The sequence below is a fragment of the Elephantulus edwardii genome, unplaced genomic scaffold, assembly GCF_000299155.1.
Source record: "Elephantulus edwardii isolate Elephantulus edwardi_28Jun2011 unplaced genomic scaffold, EleEdw1.0 scaffold00008, whole genome shotgun sequence".
In the NCBI taxonomy this organism is placed as follows: domain Eukaryota; kingdom Metazoa; phylum Chordata; class Mammalia; order Macroscelidea; family Macroscelididae; genus Elephantulus; species Elephantulus edwardii.
In genome coordinates, this window is record NW_006399758.1 from 34773298 (window position 1) to 34793161 (window position 19864).

At 36.9% G+C, this 19864-nt stretch overlaps 1 protein-coding gene across 1 annotated transcript in view; it reads left to right on the forward strand.

The window, feature by feature from the left end:
* Positions 1 to 858: 858 nt before the first annotated feature.
* Positions 859 to 19864, forward strand: part of CNBD1 (cyclic nucleotide binding domain containing 1) — a 204226-nt gene continuing 185220 nt past the window's right edge. The window contains exon 1 of the mRNA XM_006880560.1: positions 859 to 1001. Within this exon, the coding sequence (XP_006880622.1) occupies positions 859 to 1001 (143 nt within the window). The remainder of the gene's footprint in view (positions 1002 to 19864) is intronic.

Sequence of the window (19864 nt, forward strand, 5' to 3'; positions counted from 1 at the left end):
AAAACTCGCTAGAGCGTCAGTTATGGGTCGGTTCTGACTACAGTACACAACAACAAGTGTTCCCTTACTCTGTTTGGACAACAGCTTCCTGGTCTAGTTTTAAGTTTTGCGTGTGCACAATCAGGTGGTCTGGGATCAAATAAATATGATGTATGTAGATAACGTCAAGTTATATGATGAAAATGACATCAAATATGGAGACAGTAGCTTTTGTATATTACAGTCAGCATTCCTAGTGTATGGCTCCTACTCAACACATTTTCTGGAAAATTTCAAGATATAAAAAAATCTTAACTCTTGTGACATGGTCCAAAGGGATTTGAACTGCTAGTTCAAAGATGACACTTTACTGGTAATTTGGATCCACCAAAAGTAGGGGAAAATCACCTCCAGCATGATTTACAAATTCTAAAAGTTCACTGGAGTTGCTTCCTACTAGACTGAAATTAATGAAAGAAAACTTTATGAGATAGAGAAATATCCAAACCAGTATTTATGATATAATATTTGAACTATTATATTACCCACATTTTTGAACCATCAACTCATATTATTTGACTTATCACCAATATGTTTAAGTATCTCTCAAATGGAAATGTATTTCTTTTAATTAATTTAGTGTCCTTTGTACCAGGAGTCAGGAGATCAGGAAGCATATTACATTGGGCAAGTCTGCTGTTAGGAATGTCTCTGAATTACTAATGACCAATGATGTCCATTTTAAGATTAAGTTGCGCCTGAGTCAGGTCATAGCTTTTTCAATCATTTTATATGCATCTGAAAGCTAGTCAGTGAATAATAACAAGAAAAATTGATGGCTTTGAGCTGTAGTGTTGGAAAAGAGTACTGAAGACCACCATGGACCCCCAAAATAACAAGGGGACATGCCCTGAAGAAAGTGCAGCCAGAATGCTCTTTGAAGCCAAGAGTGATCAAAAACTTCATGTCTTGCACTTTGAGCATTTTACTAGAAGAGGTCATTCTTTGGAGAAGGACCACATGTTGGAAAGGTAGAGGATCAACAAAGAAAAGGAAGAGTCTCAATGAGATGAATTTATACAGTCGCAGGAGCAAAAGACACAGTGATAATGGTGGCAGGGGTAGGACAGGTTTCAGATCTATTGTTCATAGGGTAGGGTCGTTAGAAGTCTTACTCAACTAGATGGCACCACAACAACAGTTAAAATACATTTTTTGCTTTAGAGCAGTTATTAGGTTTTTGAAGTTATGTTCTTTGTGTCTTGCCACCTTTAAGGCTTTATTTTAAAAATCTTTCTAATTTATAATTAAATGAAAATTTTCTTCAGCAAATAAATGTTAGATGCAAGAAAAATAATTATTTGAAAGATTGCCTTCACAATTGTGAGCAGTTTTGTTGTTGTTTTGTTTGTGTGTGTGTGTGTGTGTGTGTGTGTGTGTGTGTGTTTACAGCATTCCTGTAAATGGTCAACTTTGAAAAGCAGTGGCATGAAATTATGTGTTCGCATGTATTTTTTACTTGACTGGTTAGCTATTTACTCTTTGGCTTGTGATGGTTTCTCTAATTGTCTGAGAAAGGTGTAGGTGTAGTTACTCACCACAACATAAAATATTGAAAGATGACAGAGGGAAAGCACTTTACTAGTCTCTTGGGAAAGAAAATTGCTTATCTGTAATTGTTTTGTTCTCTGAAGAAATTTATCAGACTGCCATTTCCGCATGAATTTTCTGGATCCAGTGTGACCCACTATTTTAATGTCAACAGAAACAAGCCTGTGTAGAATTTCCCGGCCTTCTGTATGCTCTAGTTAACCTGAGGGACCTTTAAGGTATAATTTGTAGAGAAAGACAGCACCATGACACAGAGGAGGCAAGAATTGATTTGTAAGTCGTGTCTCAGCATCCAGACTGACAAATTGTGAACAGAAGCACCAGAGATGGGGGCGGGGGGACCAAAGAAGAAAACAAAAATTGCACTCATCATCTAAAGTAATATCAGAATGTGTAGCTGGGGCCTTGATTAAATGGATGTCATAAATATTCAAATAGACTGCTAACCTCAATCTGAGTGTAAAGAACAACTAATTGTTCATCCATTTTTATGCCTATTTATTGCTTCTCTCTGATGTGTTTAGGACCGTCCAAAGCAAAGGAAATACTTTGGGAGCAGCGTAGATGTGTTCCAGTAGTCACAAAGAATTTATTGTTAAAAGAGCAATTGAAACAACATACACTAGAGTGTAGACTGTGCTTTGGGAATCTCTTGCTATAGATTAGGGAGATACTAGGAGTAGAGAGACATAAGAAAAAGAAGGAGGTGAGTTAGTAGAAAGTATAAATAGCTTCAAACATAGCAACCAGCTAAGAGAAATAAGACATAATGCAAGACTACACTGAATGATGTTCTGGCAAAACTATGCAGGGCACGGAACACGGAACAATTGCATCAAGGTTGTAAAATTAGACAAGTCCAAGTACACTCTTTGACAATCTTTTGTGGAATAATTTCAGTTTTTTTAAAGCTACTTAATGAAAGAAAGTTTAAGAGAAATTTTTTAAAAATTTTACATCCCTGAAGGACCTTCTGGTGGTGTAGTCTGTAGGGATTTGTGCTGCTCACACAAAGACTGCACCTCTCTGGCAGTTCAGATCACCAGTGATTCCCTGGGGGAAAGGTGGCTTATTTCCTCCCATTCAATTTACATATACAGAACCCCACTGAAGTGTTGAACTCAGTGAATAGGTATGAATTTTGTAAGGTGGATAGTAAGGGAGATGAATGAGCGTAATACAAAATGGAGAGTAATCAAACTGTGTGCCTTCAGGATTGCAGCATAGCTTCTTGCCACTAGACCACCAGTGCTCATTATGATTCTAAGAACTTGAAGATGACAAAGAAACGCAGAAGTTAGTATATGAGAAGGAAAGTTTAGAAGTGAAGAAAGGCTTAAGAGGTAATTTTTTAACTCAGTCTTGGATTTTATGAAACAAAAGAAGAAAGGACCTTAAGAGGATCTCATGTATGGTAGATTCAAAACATATGAGTGCAAGATCTACTTAGAGCTGTGAGTAGAATTTTATTATTATAGAAATGTTTTCCTGAGAGTTTTTCAGAAAATATGGTGTAAAATGATCTTGAAAAACTTGCACAATCTTTTTTTCTTGAAAAATTAACTGCAACTCATTGTGATGCTAGATCATAACCTTGCCCCACGCTGCACCATCCACACAATCTCCCTTGTGCTTGTGTCCATTGTTGAAGTTACTGCATCAATACTTCTCACTAAAGGGCCTTCTTTTCCTTCACTGACTCCCCATTTTTCCAAGCGCAATTTCATTTTCCAAGAATTGGCCCCTTCCTCTTAGTGTGTCAAACATATATGAGACAAAGCTTCATTATCCACGTTACTAGTAAGAAGCACTCTGGCTGCATGTCTTCCAAAAAAAAGAAATATTTGTCATTCTGATGGTCCATGAGATAGTCGATAATTTGTGCCAATACCACAATACACAGTGATAAAGCCTGTCTTCTTTAATCATCCCTATTCATTTTCCAACTTTCAGATGAATATGAAGCAATATGAATCACGAATGTGAATCATGGCTTGAGTCAGATGTATGTATCTTAATCCTCAAAGTGATATTTCTTACTTTTTGGCACTTTAAAGTACCATTGAACCTTGCCCATCATTACTCTACTTTTCATCAGGATCCTTCTAATTACTTCCCCACCCCACCCACTGCCCTCTATCCATCAAACTGTGCAACCTTGTGGTTCCACCCCTACCCATCTTCACCCTTCTGTTCTCACTCCTCCCCCCTTTGGTTCCCATACATGTTTTACTAATTATTTTTCTGTTTTTACAATAATGGTCTTATACAGTATTTGTCCTTACGAGACTGAGTTAGTTCACTCAGCATAATGCTCTCCTGTCTCTTTGAAGTTACATAGTAATTTTCAAAATCATTGTTCCTGAGTCATAGTATTTAATTGCGTGAATGTACCATAATTTCTCAATCCATTCTATTAGTGATTGGACACTTGGGCTGTTTCCATGTTCTTGCGATGGTGAATAATGCTGGTATGAACATAAGTGTAAAATCTCTGTTTGTGTTTCAGATCTCATTACTTGGGGTAGATTCCTAGCAGTGGAATAGCTGGTCATATGGGGTTTCTGTGTTCAAATTTTTGAGGAAATATCAAACTGTCTTCCAGAGTGGTTATACCTTTTTACAATACCACCAACACCGTATGAGAATTCCTACCTCTCCATATCCTCTCCAACAGTTATTGCTTGCTGCCCCAACTAGGGAACATTTTGACTATATAGCATCTGATTGTGTGGATAACAACAAACTGTGGCTGACTTTGAGAAGAATGGGAATCCCAGAACTCTTAATTGTGCTTATGTAAAACTTATACTTGGACCAGGAGGCAATCATCAGAACAGAGCAAGGAAACAATGCATGGTTCAAAATTGACAAGAGTGTGCATCAAGGATGTGTCCTATCTCCATATCTTTTCAATGTATATGTGGAACAGATTATCCGGGAGGCTGGGCTGTATGAGGAGAATTGTGGCATCAGGATTGGAGGAAGACTCATCAACAATCTGTGTTATGCAGATGGCACAACCCTACTTGCTGAAACTGAGAAGGACCTAAAGCAGAAGGAAGACCTTGCTGCAGAAGGTCAGGGATTGAAGCCTTCAATATGGATGGAAGCTCAACATCAAGAAAACAAAGATTCTCACCACTGGACCAATTGGCAGCATCCTGATGGATGGTGAAGAAACTGAGATTGTTGACGGCTTTAGTTTGCTTGGCTCTACAGTCAACACTATTGGTACCAGCAGCCAGGAAATTAAAAGACAAGACAAATTGCATTGGGAAAGTCTACTGTCAGAAACCTCTCCAAGTTACTGAGGAACAATGATGTCAGTCTAGAGACTAAGGTGCACCTGATACAGGCCATAGTCTTTGCAATTACTTGTTATGAATCAAAGAGCTGGACACTGACTAGGAATGGTAGAAGGAGAGTTGATGACTTTGAGCTTTAGTGCTGTAGAAGGGTATTGAATATACCATGGACTGCTAAGAAAACCAGTAAGTTTTTCCTGGAGAGGTTGAAGCCACACTGTTCCTTGGAGGCAAGGATTCTGAAGCTCCATCTAACGTACTTTGGATATGTTTCAAGGTGGAATCTATCCTTGGAGAGGAACATTATGCTTGGGAGGAAGAAGGGGCAGTGCAGGAGAGGAAGCCTCAATGAGATGGATTGATTCCATCCTGGGGTAGTGGGGATAGGTGTGTCAGAGACAATAAGTTTGGTGCGAGATAGGGCAGGCTGTTGCACATAGGGCCACTATGACTTGATGACACATAACAACAACAACAATAACAACAACAACAACATTTTTAAAATCATGTTTTTTATTCTCCTGCCAGTCACACACAACCCAGTACCATAATGAAAATGAATTCCTTTTACTCCAGTCTTTATTGTTTAGATTATGTACACATATGAAACAATTTAAAATATCATAGTTTGGGCCTGGCAGAAACATTTTAGTAATCCACTTCTTATTTGTTTGTTTTGTTTCTCACTGTTTCTGATATATGAACACAAAAAGGGATAATGCATGTTTGACATCTCTGATATAACCTGAAATGATTTTTCTCTTTATTCTGTAGGTGGTCAGGAATGACTGACATACTTTAACACAGAATAACAGAATAACATGATTAGTTATGGGTAGCAGCATTGTTAACATACTGGAGGTACCTAAATGGAGGATGAGGAACTAGTCTAAGAGTATATATATATGTATATATATATACACACACACACACAACAAATAATCAGATCTTGAACTTCATCAGTGACAATGTAGATACAAAGGTGGTGGAAAATGAATCAACAAAAACAAGGAATTTATTAGATTAGACATGTAATAATAGAAAATGTCTAGGACAACTGAAAGATTATAGTTGGATAACATTTGCTTTGGTAAAAATAAATGTCTTTTTAGCATAAACTAGGGTGCAGGTTCAGCAAAAGAGAGGCTGACCCTTGATGAAATAGATTGACACAGTGATTGCAGCAATGGATTTTCATGTGTGTTAAAGATTATGAGGATGACACAAGATAGGACAGATCTGTTGTCATAGGATTGTTATGAGTCATCTTCAACTTGAAGTCAGCTAACAACAACAATGAACTATAGATATCTAGGTAGTGGAAGTTTTGTGGCCTAGTGGTAAGAAGTTGGGCTACAACCCCAAGGATACACAGTTTGAATCTACCAGCTAGTACACAGGAGAAGGATGAGCAATCTCTTCCTGTATGATTTACTGCTTCTGAAAATCAGCTGGTGGGTTAGCAATGCTCTAGTTCCAACGCAATGACATCATAAAGAGAAAGGGCTGCATGAATATGGCCATGTCTGATCTTTATTAACTGCGCAAAGGGGAACTGTCCCCTTCAATAATATAAATAACACAGAATCATTCCCATGAGGTCACACATAACCCCTACCCTCCCATACCTCTTTCTACTCATTTCAGCACCAATATTACCACTTTGTTTGGTTCAAAATCTGATGTGATAATTCATAGACCACACAGAATCATTTTAGGGAAATAAAAACGTTGTAAGCAAGGTTAGTAGCAGAAAATAGTCAGGAGATCTTTTGAAATGTACTGCAGGCGTATCAGCCTTGAGCTTCATGCATGGCTTTAGGCGAGTGGTACAAAGTTCTCAGTCCTGCCTATATTGGCATCCCTCCTCTCAGTCTTAACAGTGTTACTAATATATCAGTCCTACAAATTACATCTCATAGCCAGTTTTCCAATAAATATAGTCAAAGTCTCAGCTCCAGATCCAATGGTATAGTAGTCCAAAGTTTGGCCATAGCTGCTCTTTTCCTGGTGAGGTTTTTACACTGGTGGTGAGATCTCAATGGGCATGGTACATTCTCTTATTTTCTCCTTGTGGATTGGTGGACAGTGAGTCCCCTTGTGGATAGGCTAAAATGATCCATTCATGTATTCTTATCCATCTATACAACAAAATCAAACTATGCCGAGGAAAGTCATATTTAAATATAAACTTTACAGGCACGCAACAACAGCAAAATAGTGATGTACTTGAATATCATTAAATTTAGTGATAGAATCAGACTCCTAAGGAAGGTGTGTGAAGTAATAATATCACTTAATATCAGTGAATCACAAATTTCCTCAGTTAATCTCCATGACAGCTTTATGTTTAAACAACATATTAATCATTTAGGAACTAAAATTTAAATTAGGAAGATGATTAGGAGAGGGATCCTAGAAGAACTAACATTTAAGGGAAACATATTAGCAATATTGAAATGAAATTAAAGAATTAGAAGAGAAAAGCATTTTAGAGGCAATATGGTGCTGAAATGCAAGAGGAAAGAGTTAACAATTTCGAATAGCTGCCAGAAGCTAGGAACTGAAATGTCTTCACTTGATTTGGCAAACAAACTGTTTAGTCCATAAATATTCCTGTGATAGTTTAAAGTATCTGACAAAATATATACTCATAATCATACACATACATAGATGTGTCTTTGTGGTTTGTTATTTTAATAGCTTTTTTTTGCAGGAGAAGATAGTGAGAAAACTTTTCTGTGCAATGTTCTTTGTTAAATTTAATTTTCATCAGGGAGTGGGGATTAAGTCTACTATGCAAATAAAAAATAAAAAAAATGATGTTGTCATTCTAATTTTGTTCCTTATTCCAAAGGTCAAATTCAGAAGCATAGCGTGTAATAACAATTATAAGTCAGAAATTTCAGTTCTTTATTAGGATTCTTGTGAGAGAGTAATTAAAAAAGACAGAGAAGGGATGGAGAGATTGCTTATTTTATACATGCATCAGAAGAAGAAAAATTTTTGAAGACTTCAGATTTGATGAAAATCACCTATTTCTGAGTATGATTGGTTGTGACAGTCATTCGCACCAACCCAAGTTTGTAAGGCACAGAGCGAAATGAACCTGTGACCCCCTGTGTGGAGAGAATTATTAGGATGCTAAATCACAGGGCAGGGTTCTGCCTGTGTGGACTTCAATGAAGCAGATAGATCAGCCAATGAGCATTCTTTCAAAACAGTCTTCACAGACCAGGCTAATAGTTAATCAACAAGTGTCTATGCATCATTTGATCACTGATTTTACATCTACTTTACTTAAAAATATTTTAATTGGTCTGTATTTGAAAACTTTATACTGTAAGATTTTTTCCCCTTTGTAAAACTGTAAATAGGTGAAATTAATATTATAGGAGGGTAAGAAGTATGAACCTTATACAGTGGAAAACAATAAGGAATAAATATTTTATCAATGGCAGATTTCATTGCTTCTATAATTGCAGCATCTAGGGAAAATTTTATAATGATAATGTAACTATTTTGGTAAAAATTAAAAGATACCTCAAGTTATTATTGGCTTTTTACTTGAAGACATTGATGACTTAAGGAGCATACTTGATTTCCTTTTACATTAAATATAATGCCACAGAATGAGTCTAATCCATTCAAAAATCTAAAACACATATTTTAAGTGTTACATTATTTTCTTTCCTTTTCCATATAATTAATGAATTGACTAGCTGTAGGAGACTTTATCTGGAGGATAAACTAAGACCTAGGTCTTTATCATCTTTGACAGACTAGAGCTCATGGATGAAGTCACCATGTCACCTTGTTGAGTGTTTTCCTCTCCTTCACTGACCCTTCTTTCCAAGCATTATGCCTCATCCAAGGAGTAGCATCACCCCCATTCATGTCCAAAATATGAAGAATGAAGCTTCACCATATTTTTTCTTTAAAGTGTACTCTGGCTGCCCTTTTTGCAAGACATATTTGTTCATTCTTTTGGCAGTTGATAGGATACCCACTACTTTTCTCTAGCACCACAACTCAAAGGTACCAATTCTTCTATAATCCTTATTCATTGTTCGGCTCTCTGATGCATAGAAGGTGATTGAGAACACCGTAGCCTGAATCAGGCACACCTTAGTCTTCAAACTGACATCATTGGTCTTCATAATTTTGGAGAGGATCTTGACAGCCGACTTCCCCAGTCCAATGTGTTTCTCGCTTTCCTGACTGCTAACACCAAGGGTGTTAATTCAAGGAAGATTAAATCATTGACAGCTTCAATCCTTTCTCCATCTATCATAATGTTGACTGTTGTTACTGTGGAGAGGACCATAGTGCAGGTCAAGTGTATTTTAATTTTCAAAGTGACCTTCAGCTTAATACATTAAAAGAGACCTTTTGCAGTAGATCACATCAGTAGATCACATTATGTTAATCCTGTATCATGTCGAGGTCACCATATGTCACACTTCTCTGACCAGCAGAAAAATGCCAGTTGATAGAATGAACTACTAAAGACTTTAGCTAGTCAATTGGTAAAGGGAGAGGAATTCATAATTGAATATTAACCCACCCTGTACATCCTCATAGTTTTATTGAGAAACTTCTCATTTCCTAAGCAGTAAAATAGGTTAACTGGACTACAAGATGTTTGTTGTTGTTGATGATGTTGTTTTTAATTTGCTGACCTTCTGCATTTACATACTACATCTATCAAAAAGTAGCTTCAACAAGAGAATCAAAGTTTTATACAGCTTAGGTAAGACTGTTTGAGTTTTGCTATGCATCTGAGAGCTGAAAAGTAATAAGGATGACAGAAGAAGAATTGATACTTACTTAGTTGTGGAGTTGGAGAAGTGTACGTAATATCCCACAAACTGACAAAAGAGTAAACAAATGTATCTTGGAGAAGGTGCAACCAGAGTGTTCCTTAGAGTCAAAGATGACAAACTTTCACCTCACATACTTCCAGTATTTTACTAAGAGAAGTTATTCTTTGGAGAAAAACATCATGCTTAGAAAGATGGAAGAATGGTGAAAGAGAGGAAGACCGTTAAACAGATGGGTTCATACAGTGACTGCTCCAATGGGCTCAAGTGTGTTAGAAATTGTGAAGAATGTATAAGATAGCACAGGTTTAAAATTTGTTGTTCATGGGTTCATTATGAGTCATAATTGACTTGATGGTAACTAAGAACAACAACTACTGCCATAACTAAAACTTGTAAGAATAAACTTTATGTTTTTATTATTAAAAATTAATTTCTATTTTTATCAAGTATGCTATCTGTACTGTATGGCCTACTGGTAAGAAGCTATGCATCAATCCTGAAGTAACATGGTTCGAATCCATCAGCTGCTCCGTGAAAGGAGAATGGGCAATCTTCTGTGCAAATTACTATCTCTGGAAGCCCACCAGCGAGACAGTTAAGGGTCAGTTCCAACTCAGGGGTACACAACAAAAACCATAGCAGAGGTATAAATGACCATTGCTGTTAGAAGCTGTCAAGTTGACTGCAGATGATAATGATCTTATGAACTACAGATTGAAACCTTCTGCTGTCCTGTGCCATCATTACCATTTCCATCACGCTCAAAACCATTAATCCAGTTGCTGTCAAGGCAACTCAGTGATAGTCTTCTTTTCTTTTGCTGACACTACTCTTTTAAATATGATTATATTTTCCCAAGGATTGGTGCCTCATAAAAATATGCTTCAAGTATGTGAAATGAAATTTTACCATCCTTACCTCCAAGAAGCATCTGGATGCACTTTCCCCAAAGCAGCTCTGTTTGTTCTTTTAGCACTCCATGGTATATTTGATATTCTTTTTTTTATATATTTCTTCTATACCATGTTTTAGAGATATTAGTTCTTTTTCAATAATTTTTACTGTTCAGCTTTCACATGCATATGAAGCAATTGAAAAACCAGTAGCTTGTATCAGGTGCACCTTCATTTTAAACAGACATCCTTGCTCTTAATCACTTTAAAGAGGTCATTGATAGCAGATTTGCCAAGTGCAGTACATCTTTTGATTGTTGTTATTATGTGCCATTGAGTCGTTTGCGACTCATAGCGACCCTATGTACAAGAGCTCTAAACGCTGTTCTATCCTGTGTCAACCTAGTCATCTCAAACGCACTTATTCCCACTGCTCTAGTCACCAAATCGATCCATCTCATAAAAGGTCTTTCTCTCCTTCGCAGCCCCTACACTCTGCCAAACATGATGTTCCTCTCCAAGTACCAGTTCCTCCTTGCAACATGCCTAAAGTATGTCAGACAAAGCTTCAGAATCCTTGACTCCAAGGAGCATTCCGGCTTCACCTTCTCCAGGACAAACCTGTTTGTTCTCCACCAGTCTATGGTATAATCAACACTCTTCTCCAGAACCACAGCTCAAAGGCATCATCCCCATTCACTGTCCAACTCTCTGATGCATAGCACCTAATTGCGAAGACTATTATCCTGATCAGGCACACCTTAGTCTCCAGCCTGACATCGTTGTTTTTCAATACTCTTGAGAGGTCCCTCACAACGACTTTCCCAATGCAATTCGTCTCTTGATTTCCTGGCTGCTGTTACCTAGAGTGTTGATTGTGGAGTCAAGCAAACTAAAACTGTTAACTATCTCAATCTCTTCACCATCCATGCTGATGCTGCCAATTGGCCGAGTGGTGAGAATCTTTGTCTTCTTGATGGATGTTGACCTTCAATCCATAAAGGAGGCTGTGGTCCTTGACCTTCTGCAGAAGGTCCTCCTCAGTTTCAGCAAGCAGGGTTGTGTCATCTGCATAACACAGATGTTGATGACTCTTCCACCAATCCTGACTCCACATTCCTCTTCGTACAGTCCACCATCTCAGATGATCTGTTCTGCATGCAGATTGAAAAGGTATGGAGACAGAATACACCCTGATGGACCCCCTTCTTGATTTTGAACCATGTAGTGTCTCCTTGCTTCTTAAAGTATTTTTTTCTTCTGATTCAAATGTGAAAATACCATCTTAAGTAGAGAACATAAATGCCTACCATTACCTAAAAGACAAAAATTGGAACAAATACACAGGCTATCTTCTCTGATTGCATTTATAGCGGTGTGATATTTGACATGGCTAAATTTGATAATCATTTGGATTCACAGTGAATGTTTGTAGACCATGTTGTCTACAACTTAAATCAATACAGTCAGAATGTTTTTAAATTATTAAGAACTTTATACTCAGCCCCAAAAGACAATCTTTAGAGAAATCCCTTTAAGAGCAAGAATATAAATGTGTAATGGAGTCTGTGCATGGCCAAATCAATACAGTACTCTGTGTTGAACAAATATGTGGGAAAGTATCCTGAACCAGATGAAAATGCCACTTATATTTGTTTGGACTTGTTTGGTTTGTTGTTTGTTTTTTTAAGAAGCTTTTAACAAGACACGGTACCATATAGCAACCAGAAACACTAGAAATTACAGTGGAAAGCAGTGTTTGGTGGCTGACACTGCAAGGTGAAAGTGCACATTCAGCCTCATGGTGCCACAATAAGGTGATGTATATTCCACGCATTTTGAGTTGGAGCTGGCTCAGCTGTTTTTAGCAAAGAGATTAGTAAATAGTGTCATAAATAATCTGGAACTTTAAATCTCTCCTGAGGAATAGATTAGAGGAAAACCTTTAGGCTGAGGAGAAGCCTGTATATTATCAGGACTGTTATTATTATTTTTAAATGCTATAGAGTGAGTACTACTCATAGCAACCCTATAAAAAACAAATGTCAATTCTGTTCTATCCTGTGCTATTCTTACCATCTCTGATACACTTGAGCCCATTGCTACTATCCATCTCTCTGAAGGTCTTCCTCTCTTTTATTGATTCTCCACCTTTAGAAACATAACATCTCTTTTTAAGGAGTAGTGTCTCCTAGCAACATGCCCCAAGGATGAGAGACAAAACTAAATCATCTATGCATCCAAAGAGCACTCTGGCTCCTTAACACTTTTTCTGAGATATATATGTTTGTTCTTTTGGCAGCCCATAGAATATTCAGTGCTCTTTTCCAGTAACACAACTCAAAGGCATCAATTCTTCTATCATCCTTATTCAGTACAGTTCTCAGATGCATAGCAAATGGCTAAAAGGATCATGGCCTGAATCAGGCACACTTTAGTCTTCGGACTAACTTCACTGTTCTTCAGTATTTTGGAGAGATTCCTGAAAACAGATTCGCCCAATGCAATATGTCTCCTGATCTCTTGACCATTGGTACCAAGGGTGCTGATTTTGATTCACGCAAGATTAAATCATTGAAAACTTTAGGGGTTTTTTCTCCATATGTCATGATCTAGGACCATATTACTTCCCTCATATATCTCTACCACTTGCTTATACAATTTTTTTCATTTTAGTAACCAAGCATTTTCTAACATGCAAGGGGGGAGTGGGTTTAAAAATAAAGGGAAGGCAATTTACTTAAGTTGCCAACATCATCTCTGTTCATGTTCTGTTGTGGCAAGAATTTTTGTTCATAGAGACAGCCATCATTAAGGGGGGAAATTGTTGTTCAACTAATAGATACAAGGGATTCTGCTATTAAAAATGTGAAGAGAATTCTGATAATGGGGTGGGAGGGTTACTATCTAACCTATGTTTCTTAATGAGTATATAGAGCTGAAGTATACCCAAAACACTTTAAAAATTGTATAACTTGAATGATTTGGTTATTTAAGGAATCACACAAAGAATACTGACATCAAATTTATTATGGAAAACAGAAAATTGCAGAAAATTTTGAGAGCAGTCAAAAGAATCTAAACTTTCAAAAATTAATAATAATTATTATTAGAAATATTTTAATTATGTGAAAGTTTACAAAGAATTGGTGTTCATTCATCCATCCATCAATACTTTCTTTCTTTCATTTCATAATATGCTTGTCCCGTCCTAGATTGTTAATTACCTTTCTTAGAATATAAGATCATCCATTCTTTTCAGATTAAGCTTCATTTCACTTATTCCTACTGTAGTAGTTTAGTATTCTTTATCTATCCACTCATTTTCTGCTCACTTCACCTCATAACCCACCTATTTTTAGAAAACTTGTCTTACATGGCATTTGTCATTTTGTGACTGACTTATTCCACTAAGAATATATGTGTCAGAGACTGTGAGGATGGCACAGGAAAGGAAAGGATTCTAATCTGTTGTTCAGAATCTCTATGAGTCCCATACAACTTGACAGCACCTAACCAACGGCAATGTTCTCTGGGTTCATCCATGTGGTGTAGCATTTCATGAGTTCATTGTTTTTCAATGCTGCATAATAATCCATTGTATTAGAATAGATATGCAATCCGTGATAGAGTCACCACAGTTTCTCTATCCATTTGTTTTGTAGATGGGCCCTTACTTAGGCTGCTTCTTCAGCAAGAAAACTGCTGAATCTACTAGAACATTTCAGCAAAGTGGAAGAATACAAGATTAGCATATAAAAATCAGTTGATTTTCTCTATAATATCAATGAGAACATAGACAAGGAAATAAGAAAACACAATACTAATTCTAACAGCCAACCACAAGATGAAATATTTATGAATATACATAACTATGGATACAAAAGACTTATAAAAGGAAAATAACAAAAAACTGCTGTAAGGAACAAAAAAAAAGCTATAAAAATGGAAGAAAATACTATGTTTGTGGATAAGGAAAACTCAATATTGTGAAAATGAAAATCCTACCAAAAGCAATCTATAAATTCAAAACAATCTTTTTAAAATAGTTGCTAATCCCATTTTTCAAGGAGATAGAAAGGCAATTCACAACTTTATCTGGAAAGCAAGGAGACCTTAAATAAGCAAAGCTCTACTGAGAAAAAAACCAAACAAACGAAGTAGGAGACATTACTCTACTTGTCTCAAACTGTACTACACAGTTTAATATAGTACTTGTACTACAACAGACCCATAGACCAATGGAATAGAGTTGAGAAAACAATAATCTATCCATCTATGGTCACCTGTTATTTGACAAAGAGACAAAATCCTAAATATGGGGAAATGAAGGCCATTTTAACAGATGATGTTGTCAAAATTAGACATTATTCTGCAGAAAACAGAAACAAGATCTCCATCTCACACCTTGCATGAAAACCAAACCAAGGTAGATAAAAGCCCTAAGGGGAAAACAAAAACAAACAAGAAACAAAAACAACCAAACACCAGCAGAGAAAAAATAGCAACAGATTTAGAACCAGGAAGCAGTGCTCAGAACAGATCAAGGAGTCACTGCATGGTTCAAAATGAAGAAGGGAGTGTGTCAGTGATGCTTCCTCCATACCTTTTCAATCTATATGCAGAAAAAATCATTCAGGAGGCTGGGCTTTATGAAGAGGAATGTGGCATCAGGATCAGAGGAAGACTCATCAACAACCTACATTATGCAAATAACACAACCTTGCTTGCTAAAACTGAGGATGACCTGAAGCAGTTGCTACAGAAGGTCAACTGCTGTAGTCTTCAATATGGATTGAAGCTCAAAATCAAGACAAGGAATGAATGGAAATCCAAGTTCTGCATAAACTTTCATTAAAATCTCAATTTAAAAAATAAATAAAATTTTAAAAAAATAAGACAAAGAGTCTCACCACTGGGCCAATTGGCAGCGCCATGATGGATAGAGAAGAGATTGAGGTTGTTAACAATTAAAACTTGCTCAGCTCCGCAATCAACATTTTTGCCACCAGCAGTCAGAAAATCAAAAGACTAATTGCTTTAAGAAAATCTGTTGTCAAGGACTTCTGTAGAGTCCTGAGAGGTAATTATGTCAGTCTAAAGACTGAAGCGCACCTAGCCCAGGCCATGTCTTTGCAATTACTTGCTATGCATCAGAGAGCTGGAAAATGACCAAGGATGACAGAAGAAGAATTGATGCCTTTGAGTTGTGGTGCTGGAGAAGAGTCTTGAACATAACATGGACCACCAAGAAAACAGATAGTTCTGTCTTGGAGAGGATGAAACCAAATTTCTCCTTGGAGACTAGGATTTTGAAGCTCTGTCTCATATATTTTGGACTCATGGTCAGAAGGGACCAGTCCTTGGAGAAAGACATTATGGCTTGGAAGGGTAGAGGAATAGCACAGGAGGAAAGATCCGAGATGAGGTGGATTGATACAGTAAATAGGGCGGTAATGATAGGTTATCAAAGTCAGTGAAACTGGCTCAGGGCAGGGCAGGCTTCAGGATTGTTGTGCATAGGGTCAGTAAGAGTCTTGGGTGACTTGGTGGCACATAACAACAAAAACAATACATGTTTTTACCAGATTTTTAAACATAACCAACAATCCACAGCCATTAGAGGATATAACAGAAGACTGGGACACTCTAAAAATCAAGTCATTGTGTGCATTAAAATGAATTCTTGAGTAGGATAAAAATTCATTTTACAGCCAGAAAAAAAAAACAACCAGGTGATTTATAACAAACCTTACTGGGGATATTTTCTTTAGTGTTTGGTTAGCATTTAAAGTACAAGATGGGTGCAATCAACATTATTTTTTAAATTCTTATTTTCTGTTAAGTCAAAATGGCAATAAATGAGAACAGTTATTTTGATAAAATGCTTAAATAATATACATTCTGCCTCTACTTTGCTTTCGGTAGAATAATGGAATAAGAGAGAAAATGCTATCTAGATTCAGGTTTAAATCCAATCTGAGAATATCAGTGTAATCTTGAATTCTGAGTTTAAACTCTTTAACTAAATAATGAGAAAATAGAAACTATTTAAATCTACAAGACTACTGTTAAGGTTAAATGAGGCAATATAGGCAAAAGTGCTTTGAAAATGTAAGTGTCCTATTCAAATAGAATTTTTTATTATGTCTATTTATTTCTCACTTGGAGAACAAAGAAGAAATTGAAGGACTATAAAAGTGGAAGTAAAGTGTAAAAAGCAACATTTAGGTAATAATTATTATGATCCAAATTGCAATTGTAAGACAATTTTTTGCTATTTCCCTTCCATGATTATTTACAGTAGTACAAATTCCTAAGAAATATCACAATACTGAATATTATTTTATGATAGTTTTAATATGAGTGGAAAAATTGAAGGATGTTTCATCCTGAAATTAACCAAGTTATTTTCCTACAATAATTTCAATACTGAAGATTCTTTTTAAACAATACAATTGAATAGTTCTATACATCACTGAGCAAACTCATCGTTTCTAATATATATCCTTTGCTGAAGACAATGGTTTTCTTTTCCTAAAATTATTGGAACAGTAAGATTAATACTGTGCTTCATATACATTTTTACTGTCTTATCTCATATTTTTATGACAAATAAAACACCAAAGTCTCAAAGCTTTATTTCTACTCAGATGTGTTAGTTTTTATTTTAGTTCAAATTGCCTCTCATTATCCTATGTCCAAAATACACCATCAAAAGTCATACTTCCTTCTCTTATAAGGTGTATTCTGATTATATTTCTTCCATGATAGATTAATTCATTCTTCGAGTGTTGTGTGGTATCAAGTTGAAACTGACTCATAGCTGACCCTCAGGGGATTTTCAGAGGCTATAAATCTCAAAGGAGTAGATTGTCAGCTGGTGGATTTAAACTATGTGTTTGGGGTTGATTGAGCAACTTTTTACCACTAGGCTACCAGAGTTCCATTCTTTGTAATCCACATTATATTCATTATTGTTCACCAGTACCATAATTCAAAAGCATCAATTCTTCAGTTTCACTTGTTCATTATACAACTTTTGCATTTGCAAGAGGTGATTGAAAATACCATGTCATGAATGAAGTTACCTACTCTGCACATAACAACAACAGCACCACAACAATAAGACATTTTAGAAAATATTTTAAAGAAAAAATAAGAGGTGGAAAACTTTTACCTAAGGCATTTGTAAATAGAAGTCAGGGTATATATTAGACTTTCTAAAAAATTCACAAAAAACGAACGCAGAAAATAGGAGTTATTGTACTACATTCCTTTATTAGAAAAAAATAGTATAAAAACTTTATACATTACATTTCAAGCATAAATAATTTGAAGTAATGAATTAATTCGACAGATACATTTTTGTGTTTATTTTCCAGTACATACAGTACATTTTGGTCATGAACTTATTTTTACCTAATTACTCTTCTGTGTCAGTTTATTTTCAAAAAGCACATCTAATATATTGTTGTGTTAAGTGTTGTCTTTGGTAATATGGCTATTAAATGATGCAGCAAGTATTAAAAAAAGATGGAAAGAATATACTGAGTCACTGTATCGAAAGGAATTGGCAGACACAGAAGAATTTAGTGAAACATCATATAAGCAAGAGCCTATGGTGATAAATGAAGATGTTGAAACTGCTTTGAAGGAAATAGCAAAAATAAGGCCCCAGGAATAGATGGTTCACCAATTGACATATTTCAGCTAACGGATGCTGCCCTGGATGTGCTCACCAAGTTGTGTCAGGAAATCTGGAGAACAACCACTTTGCCAACTGACTGGAAGAGATCTATATTTGTTTCCATTCCACAGAAGGGTGACCCAACTGAGTGGGGAAACTATAGAACAATATCATTGATTTTACATGCAGGCAAGATTATCCAAAAACGACTGGAACAGCACATCAGCAGAGAACTGCTGGAAGTCCAGGCTAGGTTTAGAAGGGGTCGTGGTACTAGGGATATTGTAGCTGATGTTAGATGGATCTTAGCTGAAAGCAGGGAATACCAGAGGAATGCCTATCTGTGTTTCATTGATTATGCAAAGTCGAGTGACTGTGTGGATCATAACAAACTGTCGCTGACTCTGGAATGGGAATCCCAGAACTCTTGATCATGCTAATGAGAAACCTATACTTGGACCAGGAAGCAGTAATCAGAACAGAACAAAGAAACACTGCATGGTTCAAAATTGGGAAGGGTGTACGACAGGGATGTGTCTTATCTCCGTAGTCCATAGCTTTTCAACCTGTGTGCAGAACTGATTATCTGGGATGCTGGGCTCTATGAGGAGAAGTGTTGCATCTGGATTGGTGGAAGATCCTGCTTGCTGTAACTGAGGTAGACCTGAAGCTCTTGCTGCAGAGGGTCAAGGACTACAGCCTTCAATATGGATTGAGACTCAATATCAAGAAGACAAAGATTCTCTCCACTGGACCAATTGGCAGCTTCAGGATGGATGGTAAAGAGACTGAGATTGTTCACAGCTTTAGTTTGCTTGACTCTGCAGTCAACACTCTTAGCACCAGCAGCCAGGAAATTAAAAGATGTATTGTCATGGGAAAGTCTGCTGTTCGGGACTTCTCCAAAGTACTGAAGAACAATGGTCTCTCTCTGGAGACTAAGATACGTCTGATACAGGACATGATCTTCATAATCACTTGTTATGCATCAGAGAGTTGGACAATGACTAAGGAGGATAGAAGGAGAATTGATGCCTTTGAGCTGCGGTGCTGGAGAAGAATGTCAAGTGTACCATGGACTGCTAAGAAAACAAACAGATTCATCCTGGAGAGGGTTAATCTTGGCTGCTCCTTAGAGGCAAGAATTCTGAGGCTTCATAGGACATACTCTGGACATGTTGTAAGGAGGGACCAGTCTTTGGAGAGGGGCATAATGCTTGGGAGGGTGGAGGGACGGCATAGGAGGGGAAGACCCTCTATGAGGTGGATTGACTCAGTGACTGGGGTAATCGGGGTGGGTGTGTTGGAGATGGTGGGATTGGCACAGGACAGGGCAGGTTTTAGGGCTGTTGTACGTAGGGTCGCTATGAGTCACAAACAACTCGATGGCACATAACAACAACAACAATAAAAACAACAACAAGTATACTGCACTGAAACAGAGGAGGGAGAGAACTGTTTAAAAGAGAGATGTAACTGGGTATTTCTGTCATCACAGGAGACTAGAGCGAGGGCTGCATGGTGGAGGGGACCTGGGGGAGGGTTTGTAAAACAATG